Consider the following 18,527-nt stretch of genomic DNA (forward strand, 5'->3'; position numbering starts at 1 on the left):
GTTAACAAAGACTTGAATACACGCTTCCGGTTTCCATGGCAGCCCGACTAAACAGAAAAATAAGTCATGGAAATGACTTTCTATATCAATGACTTGCTTCCCAAACAGTAGGACCAAGAAGAATCAGTGAGAAATAATGCCTAGTACTGTCCTACTTAGAAAAACTGTTTTACAGTTTTTAAGAAATTTATCAGATTTCTTAAGCCAGAAGGAACATTGTTTAAAAAAAAAAAAGATCCAAAATTGAAATTTATGTTTTCATTTTGAAAACATCTGTTTCCAGGTTCTTTGCTCCTTAAAAAAAAAAAAAATTCATTCAGACATCTGCTAAATAGCACATAAACAATGTGAGTACTTTTCATGTCCCTGTACTTATTTAAAAATGGTTAAAATGGTCAGTTTTATGGTATGTATATTTTATAACAATTTTTTTAAGATTAAAACAAAAAAAAAACATTAAAAAATCTGCTAAACATACCCTGTTTTTGCTAGGTCTAACTTACTTAGTAAATGTACTCTAAAAATTGCCTAACATCCCTTTAGAAGCAGAAAACTCTTAAAGTATAATGAAAAGGCAACAGGAAGTACAGCTTTTGATACCTCAAAGTCAGTGTCCACATGAGCCCTACAGCTGGCCTCATAGATGTTTTCTGAATGTTTACCCTCACCTCCTGGAGAAAGAGGAGAGAGAGAAACATGAAAAAAGGGAAGGGGGTAAGATAGGGAAAGAATAAGACATTTCACTGACCCTGTTGCTTTATTTCCCAGAACGATTCAATACCTCAAGAAGATTTCACTCCAGAAGTGTACAGAGTTTTCCTGAACAACCTTTGTCCTCGACCTGAAATTGATAATATCTTTTCCGAATTGTAAGAGAACACAACATTTTAACCACTTTTTGTCAGCTTGCAGTGGTGCTTAGGGTGGCTCAGACAAGATTTTGAGCAATTGAGGGTGATGAAAGAACTCTTCGTGCACTGTGTATGATAATTATGCTTCTGAGTAATTTGTTGGAGACAATCAACATTCCGATTCCTCAGGTGCAACCACTGCTTTTAATGAGTGGAAGTTTGTTATGATTTGTTGCTGGGTGTTGTTTTAGTATCCTCGGGGGGCTCTGTGTGGTTTAAAGATTAGGGCTAGAATAGAGCATCTTGGCTTTGCGGAGACAGACTCATGATGCATAAAGAACTCTGACCTAGGAATCTGTCAAGTTAACGTCTCACACACGGATTATTGAAATAAGAACTTTGGATTGCTCAAAATCCTCCCAGCTGAAAGTCATTTGCTTTTATTTTAGAAAATATATAGTCATTCCTTTAAAAAAAAAAAATGAAGAAAAGAAACAAACCAAAACACCAGGGCAAATGCAGGGCAGTAGCAATTTACCTTTTCTAGTACAGTGAAATCTACATGATGACAGAAAATCAATACAAAATTTATCAACAAAATAAGGATTTTTTTTTTCATGTGGAAGACAGGCCAACAGTGCTAAGAATGACGCTGGATTTACTCGCTTTGTGATGCTCGTTGCTATCAACTATTTATTGAGCATCACAATATTTCTACCATTGAACTTGTCTTTGGGTTGTCAGCAGAATTGAAATGGGAAGCCTGAATCACACTATGTTTGAAGACTTACAGATTTGTGCTGAAGCAGAACTGTAATGAAAAGAAAAATGTACCTAGGCTGTTTATTTTTTTTACGAGTGATAAATACATCTCTAAATGATTAAGTGCAATATGGGAATTTGATGACTAAAGCTTAAGTTTAGTGTCATAATCAAAAAACCACCCATTCCTCTATGTTCAGTTGAGAGTGGTGCATCTTTACACGCAAGATGCAATCTTTTCCTACCGTAGATTTTCTTACTCATCTGGTATAGTTCAAAGGCGTTGGGATTTAGTGCAGTGATTGCAAAAGATATTTGCATCCCATAGAATACAGCAATTTTATTGGAGCAACACGTTTTCAGGGCAAGATAGGAATGTCAGGATAGCATGCACTTACCAGGATTGGCAGGATTTTGTTTCCCTGTAGTTAAATGCAAATATATGAATGAGACTTGGTAGACAAATATTCTAATTTCTGGTTTTTAATTGGTTTTAGTGGTGCCAAAAGCAAACCATACCTTACCGTTGATCAGATGATGGATTTTATCAACCTTAAGCAGCGAGATCCCCGGCTAAATGAAATACTTTACCCACCTTTAAAGCAAGAACAAGTCCAAGTATTGATTGAGAAGTATGAACCCAACAATAGCCTCGCCAAAAAAGGTCAGTTCACTTTGCCCCAACTATAGGGAATCTCTGGTTTCTTATTGTGAATGGGTCACCCTCTGGTAGGTATTGACATCAAGGATTTTGTAGGTCAGCATCCAACATTTATATGCCTGCTTTCCTTCCTGTCTCAAATCACTAGTGGTTCAATTAAACTTCAGCATGTGCTTTTGTTGTTACATGTATGTATGCATGTAAACATTTTTTCAAATGTCTAATCATTTGTTTTGTCTTAAATTTACCCAGTGACTGAATGCATATTTCTTAAATAGGAAATTCCCTATCTTAAAGATTGCTTTTTTGAGAACACCTAGGTGGCTCAGTTGATTAAGAATCCGACTCTTAAAAAAAAAAAAAAAAGAATCCGACTCTTGATTTTAGCTCAGGTCATGCTCTCAAGCTCCATGTTGGGTGTGGAGCCTGCTTGAGATTCTCTCTCTGCCAAAAAAAAAAAAAAAAAGAAAGAAAGAAAAAAAGAAAAAAAGAAAGAAAAAGAAAAAGAAAAAAATTAAAGGTTACTCTTTTCATTCTGGTTCTAGAAGTTCTGTAAAATGACCCATAGTTTTTTCTAAATCTCTAAAACTAAAGAAAATATTTAGTCCACTATACCCTTACTTTATTCTAGTTTACACTATTGATGAATTTTTCCACTTGGGAAATAGAAAATTCGGCCTTTTATATGTAAAAAAACCTCAATGTTTGTAGAAAAAATATGATCCTAAAAATTGATAACAGAACAATAACTCTAAGTTGCCTGAAGTTATAAAGAAATTTATGTTTTTCATTCTGGAGAAATGAATTGCCAAAATAAGGTAATAATGATTTACTTCCTGGGAGTTTTCAATTATATGTGGCATCACTGTTTCTGATTCGGGTCTTTAGCTTTCTCTTTACCACTAAGACCATATCTTACCTGGACTGAAATATATTCATTGAGAAAAATGTTATGTTATTGTAAACTGCCTAGATATTCCATACAGAGGAAAATAAAGTACAGTTAGCCAATTATTTAAAAAAATAAATTGCATGTTACTATGCAGGCAGGTCATAAGTTACAGAAACAGCTCTAACAAGCTCATCATCATTAATAAGTATGGTTATTGTAAAAGTAGATCAAAAAGTCTTTTTTTTTTTTAGATTTTATTTATTTATTCTTGACAGACACACACACACAGAGAGGCAGAGCCACACACAGGCAGAGGGAGAAGCAGGCTCCCTGCAAGGAGCCCAATGTATTTATTCTGGAACTAATCCTCTAAATGGAAAAAAAAAGAAAAAAGAAAAAAGAAAGAAAAAGAATCTATAAAGTATAAAAGTAAAATATCACCATTAACTTTATCCTACATGTGTTTAGCTGGGAACTTACAGATGAAATTTTTTGCATTTTGTTCATTTTCTTGGTCAAGCACTTTGCCTTTGTTGTTGTCATCATCCTTATTGTTCCCATGGAGATGAGGTCATTCAAAGGTAACGGGTGACCCAGCCGTGTGTGTTGGCATTACCAGGCCCACCCCCCTAAATCTACTTACACTTGACACCCTTCCATCCCCACCACCACGGATATGGCATTTCTCCTTATCTTTATTTAAGGAATCACTCCTTGCAGATTTCACTGGGGCAGCTTGACAGTTCCTTCTGAACTGCACCAAAAATAACTAACACAGTTATAACAAATCCAACAAGACCTCTAAAAACAGCCCGTGACACAAAGGAAACAAATAGCTTTTGTGAAACCAGTGAGGCACTTCAGAGCCTAAACTTTGCCCATCACTCCACTTTTCACATCACAATGGGGATGGTCCATGCCTCAGCTGGTGGATGACGCCTCCATCCATCATACTCTGACCTCTTGCAGGCAGTAGAGAAAAATTTGTGACAGATTATATACAAAGAGAAAAATTTGTGACAGATTATTATAATACTTTATAATCCCAGAAGAACCAGTTTTGATTCTTTTTTTGAGATTTTATTTATTCATGAAAGACACAGAGAGAGAGGCAGAGGCAGAAGCAGGTTCCATGCAGGGAACCCAATGCAGGATTCAATCCCAGGACTCCGAGATCACGACCTGAGCCAAAGGCAGACGCTCAACCACGGAGCCACCCCGGCGTCCCAAACCAGTTTTGATTCTAATGGAAATTGAAATGATATCTCTTAGCATTTGCAAGTTTATTTAGTGCCATTTTATAGATATACTAGGTATGAATTTCCATAATTACAATAGGCACACAAATTTCAGGTATATTTAAAATGCCAATTTCATTTATTTTTCCACAACTTAACATAATACTGATGATAAGCCTCCATGTCAGTCCTGATGTGATTTTTTTAAATCACAGATTTCATTTCTTAACCCAAAAACTTTGACAGAAAATGAACTTGAGGGTCATTTTGTTTGCTGCTTTGGGTCTGTTTTTGTGAACAAAGACACCAGAAAAAAAGTGTTTTATTATGTTAACTGTTATTTCATTGTAAAAAGATAACAATTTTGAAATATTTCTTTGTAGGATTAAGAAATGGCTGGCTTAGACCTCAATTCACTAGTAATTAAAAAGTTTTAATTATTTTTTTATTCAAAGATGAAAATTTATTTATAAATTTGGTTTTACTGTTCACATATGATGTTTGGCTTTAGGATTTTTTCAAAAGCTATTTTTTGAATCTTCTTTATAACATACCTAAAAATAAAATCAAATGAAGTACAATTTAAGTAAGTATTGTTTAATTTCAATATGACAACTGGTATGGATGTGCGAGGAAATTAGCTGTAATTCATTATGTGACTTGCAAAATGTACATTATCATTTTGTAAAGAAGCAAACCAACATTTTGAGATCAAATGACTTACTAAGATCTCATACCACGATCTCTTTGAAAGAGCAGACTTTTTAACTTTCATTTTGATTAAAAAACACATAAGAAAAGAAGTAGGATATTAATAGGAGAAAATAAGTATATTACACTGTAATATGCTTATATTAGTAAGTATACTTAGAATAAATAAGATAGAAGATAGAAAACAGTATATTATATTATAATTTTTTCTGCTACTTTCATTTTGACTAGTTCTCCAAATGTGCAGAAGTATTGGTTATATTGACCCACAAACTCAATTTCAGTTATCTTAAAAAGACACAACTATATTGCCTATATTTATAAAATGCTAAGAATAAGATGCACCCATAATGTCCAAATAGAACAATATAACTATATTTTCTGATATCAAGAAACTTATTTTTTAAAGTAGGTGTGAAACAAATAAACTTTACACAAAGTTGATGTATGCTAACGTTCAGTTTTCACAATGCACTTTACATATTTTTTACATAGGAAGAAATGTAAAATTAAGTGAAAAATTTTCAATATGGCCAAATACCTAAATGCTTAAACTGACTGTAGGTTAGTCAACTAAACATAGATATGTGATATGAAAATCCGGAAGGGATGATGGACTTTGATATTTTGGGGGCCTGCTGTCTTTGGCGGGTTGGCCACATTTCCATCCTGGAATTTCTGTTTCTGAAGATGTATGTATTCATTATAAATAATCACAGGGTTTCTGTGTAGTTTAAGTCCAAATGTGCACATGTGCTCCACAAAGAAAAAGTTTAAATCTTGTTGCAGAAAATACTATTCTCAAGAGAGTTTGGTTTATTTTTACAATTGAAAATCGCACATTGCAAAATGTCTTGGTCCGTTATGTTGTTTGCCCTGGAACAAAATGTGTAATGCTAAACCATGCTTAACACAGGAATACACAATGACCCCTGCCTCTTCCAAACCAAAGCATCCTGAATGTCAATTTGAAGACTGATGTCTCCAAAATAGTTTGTTTGTTTTAATCACTTACACTTTTTAGAAGGAAGGCGATGAGTAAAATAAACAGGAAAAAGAATAAGTTAATGCCCTAAGTAACAGACTGCAGATTAGATTGAACTATTGTCTGTAAAAGAAGGCCAAAACTAATTTTAAAAAAAACCAAACCCAGAGAAAACAGTTGTCTTTTGTATTTTTATTTTTCTGTGAAGAGCAGGTGTTCATGAGTATTTGTTAAGCAAGTGAATTAATATAGCAGATTATGGTATTAGCAGATGTTTCAAGCTTCATCCTTTATTTTTATCAGTTCTTCCTCTTAAATTTTTATAAGGCATGCTATACAAAAGCTTCCTGCTTTGTTGCAATTAAATCATCAAAATGAAACTATATTATCTCTCTTAGTTTTTGATTATTTCTCACTGAATTAAGAGTTAGATAGTGGAAATGAACTCAAATACAATAGCAAATTGATTGGGTTTTAGGCAAAGCAAATACAAGTTCAGGTATGGCAAGCAAGCATTTTTGCTTCTAATAGTCCTATGCTAATGATTATGCCAGTAGAAAAAACCCTATTGTGTTTTCAATATGTGTATTTTAAATATTTAGACAATTGAAATATATCTTTATTGTCAATGGCAAGGCACACCCAGAGTGTGAAAGAAGCAGCCCTGGACTTGAGAGTCTTGCAAACTGTAGTATTAGGTGGAATTCCTTCAGTAGAAAAATGACAGAAACTTAATTCAAAATGAAGCACAGAAAAAAATTTATGGGTACATATGAACAAAAAGTCAAGGAGTGTTTTGTGTTGGTCTCAGCTTATCAATAACCAACATTTTGTTAGACCCTTGTGGCTCTTGTAATTGCAAGATTCCTTTCACCAACAACCATCATGTAAAGGAAAAAAAATAGATGTTTGTTACTTAAAAGACCTGGAAACTACATAGCACACCTGGGCAATACAGCGAGGTCACTTGTAGAGAGGGAAAGGAAGCACACTCGCAAGCTTAGGTTCTGTTTTTATCAGGTTTTGAGGGTGCATGCTTAGGGTTTCATGGGCTCACTCTTTATTGGTGAAACATAAAAACATAAGAGGAGGAAGAGAAAAAGCAATTGGCCCAAATGGCCAGTTATTGAAATAAACCAAACTTTCTTTTTTTTTTTAATTTTTATTTATTTATGATAGTCACACAGAGAGAGAGAGAGAGAGAGAGAGGCAGAGACACAGGCAGAGGGAGAAGCAGGCTCCATGCACCGGGAGCCCGACGTGGGATTCGATCCCGGGTCTCCAGGATCGCGCCCTGGGCCAAAGGCAGGTGCTAAACTGCTGCGCCACCCAGGGATCCCTAAACCAAACTTTCTAATTCAAAGGAGTCTCAGTGTGGGGTGCAGCCTGGCTCACTATCTAGCCATGTGGCTGGCAATGGGTTTATTCAAGATAGGCATCTTTAAAGTGGATGCCTTTTTGAATGGATGCCTCAGCAATCAAAGCTTAAATCAGGCACTACCACTACAAAAAATAAAATATAAAGCCAAGAACACTGTCAGGGCTTACACTGAAAGATGTTAATGACTACAGGCATGACTACATCCAGGGGCTCAAATGATGTCAAGAATTGTCTTTCTTCATCTCCAATCATTTTCTTGTACTGGGTATAACATACAGGCTTGGGCAGACTCTCCTAAAGTAACAAGAAAGCCACCAGACTCCAATACTGAAATTATTTTTACTCATGTGTCCATCAAAAGTACCAGAAACCCACACCTGGCTTAAGTCATCCAAAGCCATTGCTGATCTAGGATCACTATGGCCTGAAGAATAGACTGTAATAATTGGACAGATTTAGGTCACATGACTCTCCCTAGAGCCAATGAGGTCCACTACCTAAAGCACATAGTTTGGACTGCAGGTGGCAGGTAAGTGGTTCCCTGCAATTCAGTCCAGATGTGCTTCCCAAAAGGAGCTACAATTGTTGGCAGGCAACTAAAATATCCCACTAAAACTGGGTCAGAAATCAACTATTCATCCCCACTGTTTACTTCACCTTAGGAGGCCATTTAACCTCTTTGACCCATCGCACCCTCTTGTTCTCTCATTTTTTGAAAAAAAATAAATAATTCCCTGAGAGAGTTGCTGGGAAAATTAAGTAAGTTATTCATGATAGGAAGGTTGCATATATTTATTGTTGCCTACAAAACACTGATGAAAAGTGGTCCTTGGTATTTATGCCAAATTATTTCAAACCATTTATGGATCTGGAAGTGTGATTCACAGTATTGGGCAGAGGCATTCCTGAATGTTGCTGTATCTTGGCTAACAGGCTTATGAACTTATGGCAATTAATAAATTAGAATCCTTTGATGATGAAAACAACACAATAAAACATGGAAAGTCTTATCTGTGCACAAATGTTCATTTCTGACTCAATCAGTCATTTATAAATATTTTTATTAAAATGGAATTACAATTTAAAATATGAAGATTTACACTGGAATCTTACTACTTAGTTTGTCACTTAATTTTCCCTGTAGGTTTTTATTTTTTTTTAATTTTTTCCCCTGTAGGTTTTTAAAAATCATTGTTTTCCCAGCACCATTTCTCCTTAGTAGGTAGAAATTATAAAGAAAAAAATGATTATTTTTATTGATGTCAACTGCTTATCCTTGAGAGACCAAACATGCCATAATTAAAGGAAAAGGAAGAGTGTTAATGGCTAAGCCAGTTAACCTCGGGGAAAAGGAATTGACTTGCTTGAACTTCAGGTCCCTCATCTGTAAATGGGAGGATACAAACACTAGCAGGCCTAAATGCTCTTCCCAAGTCCCTTGGAACTCATTGTTCCAACACAGTCAACAGCTCCATTATACTTCTCCAAGACTTTCCCTCAGCCCAGCAGCAGCCAGCCTGCAAGTGGCGGGCCATCCTGGAAGGAGTAGTTCATCTCTCTTGCCCGTTGTGTGCAACAGTCCTGATGCATGACCTCCCAGAATTCCCCAGTGGGATTGAGCCCTTATTGCCCATAACTATAACTTGCTCCATAATGTTCCCTTTACTAGGCCACCTTTCCTCCCTTTCTCAGTTCTGGACTCCTCTACTGTTATTTCCTGGGGTTGCCTCTTAAACAAGTTACTTGCACTCCAATCTTTGTCTCAAAACCTACTTTTAGAAGAGCCCAAACCAAGATAAGCACTTTTCATAAGCAGCTCTAGCAGAATCAGAAGTCAGCATTAAGTGAAAAAAAACATGGAAAATGCCCAGGGCTCATCCCTTCCAACCTTTCACATAAATGTCTTTGTTGCTACCATTCACAAAGCCATGGCCAGTGCCCTCAAGTCGTTGGGCTCTCCTGCCTACGAGAGACCTAGCCATTTAGCCCAAACTCTCAAATGGTAGAAAAGGCAGGATGTGGCAACAGTGAGACTGGGACCCTATTTTCTGTACCCCAGTGCGGAGTCCTTCCTCCTACCCAAGACTCCCACTTGGAGTTCTCCATCAGGACTTACTGAGAAAAGAGATACAAATCAACTATTGAGAAGTTAGCAGTTGGCATCCACAGAAACCATTTTCAGACTTGTCCTTGATGTAACCTACTTTTATTTGTGTTTGTTTCTGCTAACAAAGTCTCACAAGGAAGGCCAATGTGTAGGAAAAAAACCTTTCAAATCATTCTTTTGAAGACAGGCTAGCCAGGCTCCCCCTCCACCTCATCCTCTGCAGGCACTTATGCCAAAACCCCAAGAGATTCAGGATGTTCAGTTTAAAAACCACTCATCTAGAGGAAATATTGACTGGTTTAAAGATCTGCCTCAAAATGAGATGGCATCCATTTAAATTTTTTTATATATAGATTACCTGTGTAGCAGGGCAAGAAAGAAAAGAATTGAAATGAATGTACAAAGTCAAGTCAAACGAGATAGATTGTCTTCCCCAAAGACGAAGACAGATGCAAACTGGAGGACGTAGCCAGTTCTTTTCATGCCTTAATTATGTTACTACACTGGGAAAGTGGCTGAAAAGCCACTCTAGTATTTTATTAAGATCCCATCTAAACTCCACCTGTTGACTTTCTAGCCCCTGTGCAAGGTCACAGAAGAATGACATTATCATCTGTGAGTGTATTCCAAGCTCCTCTTGACTTCCATATGTTCATAGACTTCTCTGTATTTCAGATTGGCTAAAATAAAAAAAAAAAAGTTTTAAGATAGCCATTATGAATCCATTGTTCATTAGATGACTTGGTAACTTGTTTCCCTTTCCCTTCCTTGATTGTATTTCCTCTTTTCCCAAGAAGCAGAGGCTTGAGGAGAGGTAAAGTTCTCGCCCAGGATGCCTGGGGTTTTTATTTTGTTTGTTTGTTTTTTGCCTCCAGACTTCTTTCAGTGACCTCTGACAGTTCTAGCCAGAAAGTCACAGCCATGTTCATTCACAGCTGAAGTGGCCTTTTTAAAGAAAACAACCAGACAGGAAAAATATAAAGAGCCAAATTCGAGTGCCAGTTCCAAAGTGTGGAGAAGTGAGCTTCGTAGCCTAATCTACCCCAGACTGCTGAGTTTTGCTAAAATCACTTTCCCTCAGCCAGGGAAGCCTTCCTTCCCCAGGTGTTTGCCATTTCATGTGAGAGCTGTTGGGACAAAGCAGACAGTGGCTACTTTTCCTACATGTAACCTCCCATCAGAACATAGCATTAGGGACGCCTGGGTGGCTCAGCAGTTGAGCGTCTGCCTTTGGCTCAAGGCATGATCCCATCACGCCTGGGATCGAGTCCTACGTCAGGCTCCCTACATGGAGCTTGCTTCCCCCTCTGCTTGTGTCTTTGTCTCTCTCATGAATAAATAAATAAAATCTTAAAAAAAAAAAAAAAGAACATAGCATTACCAACTGCTGACTATGAGACTATGACATCTTCCCCCTTCTCAACCGGAGACTGTGGCTCAGTTAAAAGAAAGAGCATGGCAGATTATACTGTCCTGGAGAAAGGCCACAAAGTCACACACATTTGGCCGGCCCCCAACATCTGCATTACTCATAGTCTACTATTGTTAATAGTTGATCTTGCACCAAATTAAGTGGGAGAGAAACAGATAAAAAAAAAAAAAAACCAGAGTGAACCAACTCCATGGAAAACAAACCGTGTGGACAAAAAGCCCAGATGAGGTGAGATGTGGACCATTTACCCTAATACTTACCAGCTGAGAAATGTGCCACAGCAATAAGTGAAATAATGTCAGAAAGCTGAGCATGACCAATAATTTCATTAATTCATTATAGAGATTCTAGGAACTCTGTTCATTCTGAATCACTGTGATCTCTAGGACTCCAGTGTGAAAGCAAAACAGAGTAGAGATAATATTATTTTAAGATGAAGCCTTAACTGAGCATGATTGACAAAATCAACCTTCTCACCTATCACTCTCTCTTACATGCAGAAAATAAGCCAAAGATGCTTCTTATTAATGTCTCTGTTTTTCTTCATTTGGGTTCTCCCAGGAGCAACTCTGAGAAAATTCAAGTACAAAGAGTTTGAGAGGTGATCCAGTAGAAAGAAGAAGGGAAGGCAGCTAATAAGGTTGTAAAACAAACGAATTATCCATGTGCATAACCGGAGTTCAGTCCAGGGGTGAACTCTAGAAGCTAGTATAGAACACACACCTGAGGGATCCCTGGGTGGCCCAGCGGTTTAGCGCCTGCCTTTGGCCCAGGGTGCGATCCTGGAGACCCGGGATCGAATCCCACATCGGGCTCCCAGTGCATGGAGCCTGCTTCTCCCTCTGCCTGTGTCTCTGCCTCTCTCTCTCTCTCTGTGTGTGTGTGTGTGTGTGTGACTATCATAAATAAAAATTAAAAAAAAAAGATTTAGAACACACACCTGAGTTTCCCACCCATAGTAACTGTGGATGCTCTTAATAAGTGTTAATCCTTAGACACTTCCAACCTGCTCCACATATCAAAGGAGAACTCCTCCAAGGTACCTGATGCTCATTGAAATCTTTTCTTTATTCTAACACATACTTGATGTAATTGCATGGACATTTTATTTTAACAAACATATATTGCCCACCTGGCTTAAGAACTTGACAAAGAAGTGGAACAAAATACAGACAAAGTCTCTCTTAAGGAGACTATAATTTGGAGAGGAGATGATATACACAAAGAACTATAATACAAGGTAGAATGTAATATACCTCCATTCATTCAGCCAATATCTGTTAAGTGTCATTTGTGTGCTAGGGAAGCTTGGAAGGAAGGGGAAGTTTTATTTATTAAGGATCTAGAGAGTGTTAGGAATTGATCTAAGAAGGGAAGGCTTTCGAAGAGGAAAGTGACATTCGAGCTGTATTTCAGGAATGCTGAGACATTTAAAGCACTAAGAGATAATATCCTCTAAGTAGCTCATCAGAAAGCATTAGTGAGCACACATTCTGGGCCTGCCTTCATTCTAGACACTGGAAGAGATATAAATGAAGGGAGGGTTTGGTCCTTGTCCTTAGAAAGCCAATATTGAGCCTGACCATGGAAGATAACATTCTGGTTGAGAATCTAGAACATTTTGCCTCTTTTGTCTTATGGTCAGGAACCATTGTGAAACGTCTCCTCTGATAGAGCAAAATGACAATCCACTAATAAAATGCAACAAACTGTTCCCAAACCTCGGAGAACCTCTAACCCTTAACAATAAATCAGTACTTACACAAATGGGGCGTAAAGACACCAAGCCTCTGTTAAAGAGCTCAAGGTTCTAGGATAAAGAATATACATATACAGGGACGCCTGGGTGGCTCAGTGGTTAAGTGTCTGCCTTCCGCTCAGGGTGTGATCCTGGAGTCGCGGGATCGAGTCCCACATCGGGCTCCCTGCATGGAGCCTGCTTCTCCCTCTGCCTGTGTCTCTGCCTCTTTCATGAATAAAATAAATAAAATCTTAAAAAAAAGGGAATAGGGATCCCTGGGTGGCGCAGCGGTTTGGCACCTGCCTTTGGCCCAGGGCGCGATCCTGGAGACCCAGGATCGAATCCCACGTCAGGCTCCCAGTGCATGGAGCCTGCTTCTCCCTCTGCCTGTGTCTCTGCCTCTCTCTCTCTCTCTCTCCCTGTGTGACTATCATAAATAAATAAAAATTAAAAAAAAAAAAAGTTTAAAAAAAAAAAAAAAAAAGGGAATATACATACAATTAACCCTTGAACAACATGAGTTTTAACTGTCCACTTGTTCACAGATTTTTTTTTCAATAAATACAGTACAGTTCTGTAAAATAAACTAACAAAACCCCAAACAAAGAGATCAAGATTCTAATATAGATTCTGTCCTTACCTAGCCACAGCATTTAAAAGGACTGTGTCATTTCACTGGGTCAAAGCTTGTTTATCTATCATGTTAAATAATACAACTTTGTCTTACCTACCAAGCAGACGGCGAGGAGTAAATAAACTCGTAGATGGGAGAACATTCTGATAAAGGGAAAGTGTTAATCAAAGTTAGGTGTTATCATTAAGAACTTTCACACAAACCACACATCAACAAGTTCAGCCTAGGGCGAGGGGAAACTTCAGTGACCAAAAAGCCATGACAGCTGGATGAGAGGTTCATCTGCAGAGGAGCATGTAGTCATTTAGTGGGCATCATCACATAATATTGTGAACTTGTATTTGTCCATACTTAACGGTAATAGAACCAGATTTGCAATGGAGATGGAATAGAAGTCTGTAATACAGACTCCAGGGTTAAAAAATAAACAGATAATATAAACTGGCCAAGTTCCTACACTCTACAAAAGCACAGTTAGTTGGCAGGTGTCACAGGAAAGTTTGTGCCCAAGCAAAGGTACTTGGAAAGAGGACAATTAATAGATTTTTTTCTGAAAGCAAATAGACTTTGGTGAGCCCTGGGATATTAAAGCCATCTGCACTTACTTTCTCTGAGCTGGTCTAGCAAAACTCACATAAGGGTTACAGCAACACAAGCCAAGGGAATAGCTTTTCTGGGCTGTGCTTGGAAGTGACTTAGGAGGTGTTAAGCCACTGGACTGGTAGCATTCCAACATGCTCTGAGTATCATGACATTAAGAGTGGGGATTGAATAATGATGAATAGATTCTCAACCACCTAATCCCAGTGATATCCAAGCATTTGAGTGCCAGATCCTGCCTAATTGGAATTTGGCTCAACAGAATGAGGCTGGTGGCCATGCTAGCTGGCAGACAGGTTGTCCAGTTTGCCCATCTCAACTGTGCAATGACTTCACAATGTGAAGATTTAGATTTATAGATTTATAGGCCATCTGTCTTCCAAGACTATATCCATAGAAATTTCTTTGTGCCTGTGGGCTTTGAAAGATATTATTTGCATGTGTTTGGCTATGTTTATTTTTTTTAAGCTAACTTGTATTTTTTTTCCCCAAACTCACAAAATAATGTCACATCTTCTGTTAGCATTTCTCTGGTCCTCATATTGGCATAACAGTTTTCCTGTTGTATTTTATTTTTCTTTCTAAAAGTTAGATTCATGAATTGTAGAATAAAAATGCTAGAGGATGCCTTTAAATCACTTGCAGAGATTAGAATGTAAATTAAGTCTGGAAAAGAATTTTAGACCTTGATAGACAAATCTGAATCAAAGAGCTAATCCTTATACCTTTGCCAGATAGGTCACTTGTCCTGCCTGAGCCAAGCTTCTTTTAACAGATTAAAGTAACATGTTTTAGAGAGATAAGTAAATCATGGGAAAAAACTCCTCCTTGGTCACATTCAGAGCTATTTTTAGGACTAATCCAAGGGTGTCCAGATTAAAACCAACTACCAGGGAGGCAAGACCCTCTCTCCTTTTCATCCTCTGTGTCCCTCATCCAGGTCAGTGCTGGGAAAGTTATATGGACAAATATCATCAGTCATACTTACCACCACCTGCCTCTCTCCATTGCTCCACCATGGACTCCAGACCCAGCACTCATACTGTGTAACCCTGTGACCTCCAACAAGCTACTTACCTCTTTATGCTTCAATCTGTTCAACTAAAAAGGGGGTGAGATTTTTCCCATAGGATTTCTTGCCTAGCAGATGATCAGTGCTCAAGTGAGGGTAGCTTCTTCTCCAATGATGATGATGATGATTTACCTTCTCCCAGATTATGTATGGTGTCCTCTACAGCAGGATCTCATAGTAGTTAATAGCATGGAACACAAAGCATGACTACCTGGGCTCTAATCCCATTTTATTCACTTGTAAGCTATGTGACTTTAAGCAAACTACTTGCCTCAGGCTTCTCATCAATAAATTGGACCTTATAGTATTGCCCACATCATAGAGTTACCAGGAAGACAAAATGAGTTAATATTTGCATATATTAAACAGTATAGAAAGGTCTGCTAAATAACATGCTGGAAATAGACTCAATTCAAGAAGCTCTTCAAAGACTGGTTCTCTCTTCCTTCCATCTCATTTTACACTTATTATAAAATAATTCCTTCAAGTCAGAATCCATTAGTAAAAAAAGTACCATGTTTGTAAATGTAGCCATTACATTTTCTTTCCTTGAACCACCATGGCATAATTCTTTTCTTGAGCGCTTCCCTGCTGCTGCCTTATATCTGCTTTTAGGATTAGCTCAAGAGCAGTTCCATGGCAGTACTTTGATGCCATGATGGGGTCATTTCCAAGGTAACCATCCTGGTAAAAGATACATACTAAACAGAAAAGAGCCTGACAGAGGGAATTTCATGGCACCTTAATAATGTGCCATGAATTCTATTTAGAGATTAGCTTTTGAGCATGCCCTGCTGTACTTTTTTCCTCCTCTGGTCATAAAGCTCCTGTAAAGCATCATGAGAAAGTATGGTGCTGAGGATTCACCACCAGGTGTAGTAGTTTCAGTGCGCCAAGGAACATCAGCTTGTGTTATCTGACCTTATCAAAAGTCACTTTGATAAGCTTGTAGGTAGAAGATGAAGGCCTATGGATTTATTTCAGATACATTTCTTACTCGTGAATTTAAAAAGAAATTCCACAGGGCTGAACAAAGAAGGCTAAGAGGAGAGGGTATTGACAGGGCAGGTAACTTGTCACTGCAATGTAATGAAGTACAATAAACTCTTCTATTGTTTAAGAATTGATTTGGCCTATTCTGAATTATCCTAGTACCCTCTTTCTGGTCTATTTTGATGGCTTTAGACATTTAATGCTGTCTGATTAGTGCCTCTGCCAGAGGCTAGGCAGAGGGAGGGAATAAAAATAAAACCTATCTACTGTTTCTGGCCACTGGGACACACCAGAGCTTAGAACTTTCTGGAGCATCTCCAGGGAAAGGAGTCACAGCCTTCTCTCTTCAGGACATGATACTTGTCTGGAACTTCCTCTAAACTTGGAACAAGGAAGTCTTGGTCAAAGAGTGCCCTGGAACCAAGAAGAAAAGATATCCTTTAGTGCTCTGTTCTCTGCCACCCCTCCCTTCCCTGAGGCAAAGTTAGAATGTTTTGTTGCTGTGTTTACTGGAGAAGGGTGAGAGGACTTGGAAAGGAAGAGAGGAAATTTCTCATCTGTTAAATACTCCCAACTATCCCAGAATTGAATATCCAATTTATTTCAGCTGCCTTAGAATTTAGTTCCAGTAGTCTCCTTAAATATTTTTTTAGATTTAATCAGGTAATTTCTCAAGCAAAGCTTTGAACTCAAATTGTAATTTTACACGAGAGACTTGGGAAATAGAGTTACATTAAATCAAATTAAATCTGGGCGGACTTTCTTCTGATTGAATGAAATCATGAGGGACACATTCCGTGACCACCGTTAAGAGGAGATGGACAATTCACCGGCACTCATAAAATCAAAGCCCAGCTTGTCTCAGTCATGACTACCTTAGAAACATGTGGATATTGGCACCCTCATAGAAACACTCCCATACCTGTTCAACACAAGCAGCCTTGTGAGGTTGGCAAGAGAAGCCCAGGGGATGAAATACCTTTCTAGCTGATAAGTAGCTAAGAGTTCAGACTGCTTCTGTGACTCTGACTACACTCTACTCGGAAAAACCTAAGTGTCACATTACCCATTGAGGGCCCTCTGCAAGGAGATATTAGTCACCGCTTACTCTTCACTAGAAAGATGTAAGTAAAAGAAAACCAGGGAGACCCATGGTAGGTCTCTGACCAGGCAAAGTCGGTCTATGACAGAAGACCTTTAGTTCCTCCCATGTGATTCAATTTTACCTAAAAATAGTAAGATCAAGGGGTGTAGCATGTGAATTCTGACTTTTTAAACTTAAAAATTCAACAATCTGGTGTAGTAGAAAAACCGTGGAATATCAGGGAAATATGATGGTCTGAATATATTCATCTAAATTAAATTCTCTTGAAACCACACTAAAATTGCATTAAAGGAAATAGTTTTTAAAGACATAATCTGGCAAGGGTGGAGACAATAGAATAAAAGATAACAATTACATAATGTTGGCAGCTAGCTATATGCTTATATAGCTATAATAGTTCTGAGAAAACTGATCATACACCTGTCATGTGAAAAGCTGGAAACCAATATGAATTATTCCATGAAATCTTAAAAAGTCTTAAAAATTGATGATTTTAGGTTCATCTGGAAGTGGATATAGAGGTACAGCCTAAAATAAGGAGGCCTGGTTGACTATTGTTTAAGGAATAGTCAGAACTCCCACCTGGATAAAGACGAAAGATGTACTCTCTGGAGACAAGAAAACAGAGGGTCTGAGGATTATGCAGTCCCAGGTGAAGGCAGGACTACCACACTGAAAATTGGAGATAAAAGTTATATATGTTATGTATAAATAAACCCACTGAGTGCTGAGTCCTCCATCCTTCTTTCCCTATGTGCTCTGGAATGCAGTATCCAGGCCTGCACTCTCCTGACAAGTGGTTAAGTAGATGCTGATCAGCACACGATGAAAGACCTAAATGTATTAACATTAGGGGCTGCTCCAAAGAGACAAAGACTGATCCCTCTACAATGAAAATTTATTTTCAATGTAAAGTCAGTTATCCAGATGCATTCACAAATCAAATTAAACTTTTAAGTTTACCAATTTGAAATCTGAACAGAGGGATCCCTGGGTGGCGCAGCGGTTTGGCGCCTGCCTTTGGCCCAGGGCGCGATCCTGGAGACCCCGGATCGAATCCCACGTCAGGCTCCCGGTGTATGGAGCCTGCTTCTCCCTCTGCCTGTGTCTCTGCCTCTCTCTCTCTCTCACTGTGTGCCTATCATAAATAAATAAAAAAACAAAACAAAAAAAAAAGAATTCTCTGAAATCTGAACAGAAAACTAAAAATTACTAGACAAATGAGGAAAAAAAATTTTTTTTAAATAAAAATAAGGAGGAGCACCTGAGTGGCTCAACTGGTTAAGCCTGTGCCTTCAGCTCAGGTAATGATCCCAGAGTCCCAGGATCAAGCTCCATGTCAGGCTCCCTACCCAGTGGGGA

General features: G+C 38.1%; 1 protein-coding gene across 3 annotated transcripts in view; it reads left to right on the plus strand.

Moving 5' to 3' along the window:
* Positions 1-18,527, plus strand: part of PLCB1 (phospholipase C beta 1) — a 673,777-nt gene that overhangs the window by 461,857 nt on the left and 193,393 nt on the right. For 2 of the 3 annotated variants that reach the window (XM_055305255.1, XM_055305262.1), the window contains exons 8-9: positions 769-869; positions 2,111-2,277. In XM_055305255.1, coding sequence (XP_055161230.1) covers positions 769-869; positions 2,111-2,277 — 268 coding nt within the window. The remainder of the gene's footprint in view (positions 1-768; positions 870-2,110; positions 2,278-18,527) is intronic. The other variant, XM_055305265.1, reaches the window with a different exon arrangement.

Source organism: Nyctereutes procyonoides, unplaced genomic scaffold (genome assembly GCF_905146905.1).
Source record: "Nyctereutes procyonoides isolate TBG_1078 unplaced genomic scaffold, NYPRO_anot_genome, whole genome shotgun sequence".
Taxonomy (NCBI): domain Eukaryota; kingdom Metazoa; phylum Chordata; class Mammalia; order Carnivora; family Canidae; genus Nyctereutes; species Nyctereutes procyonoides.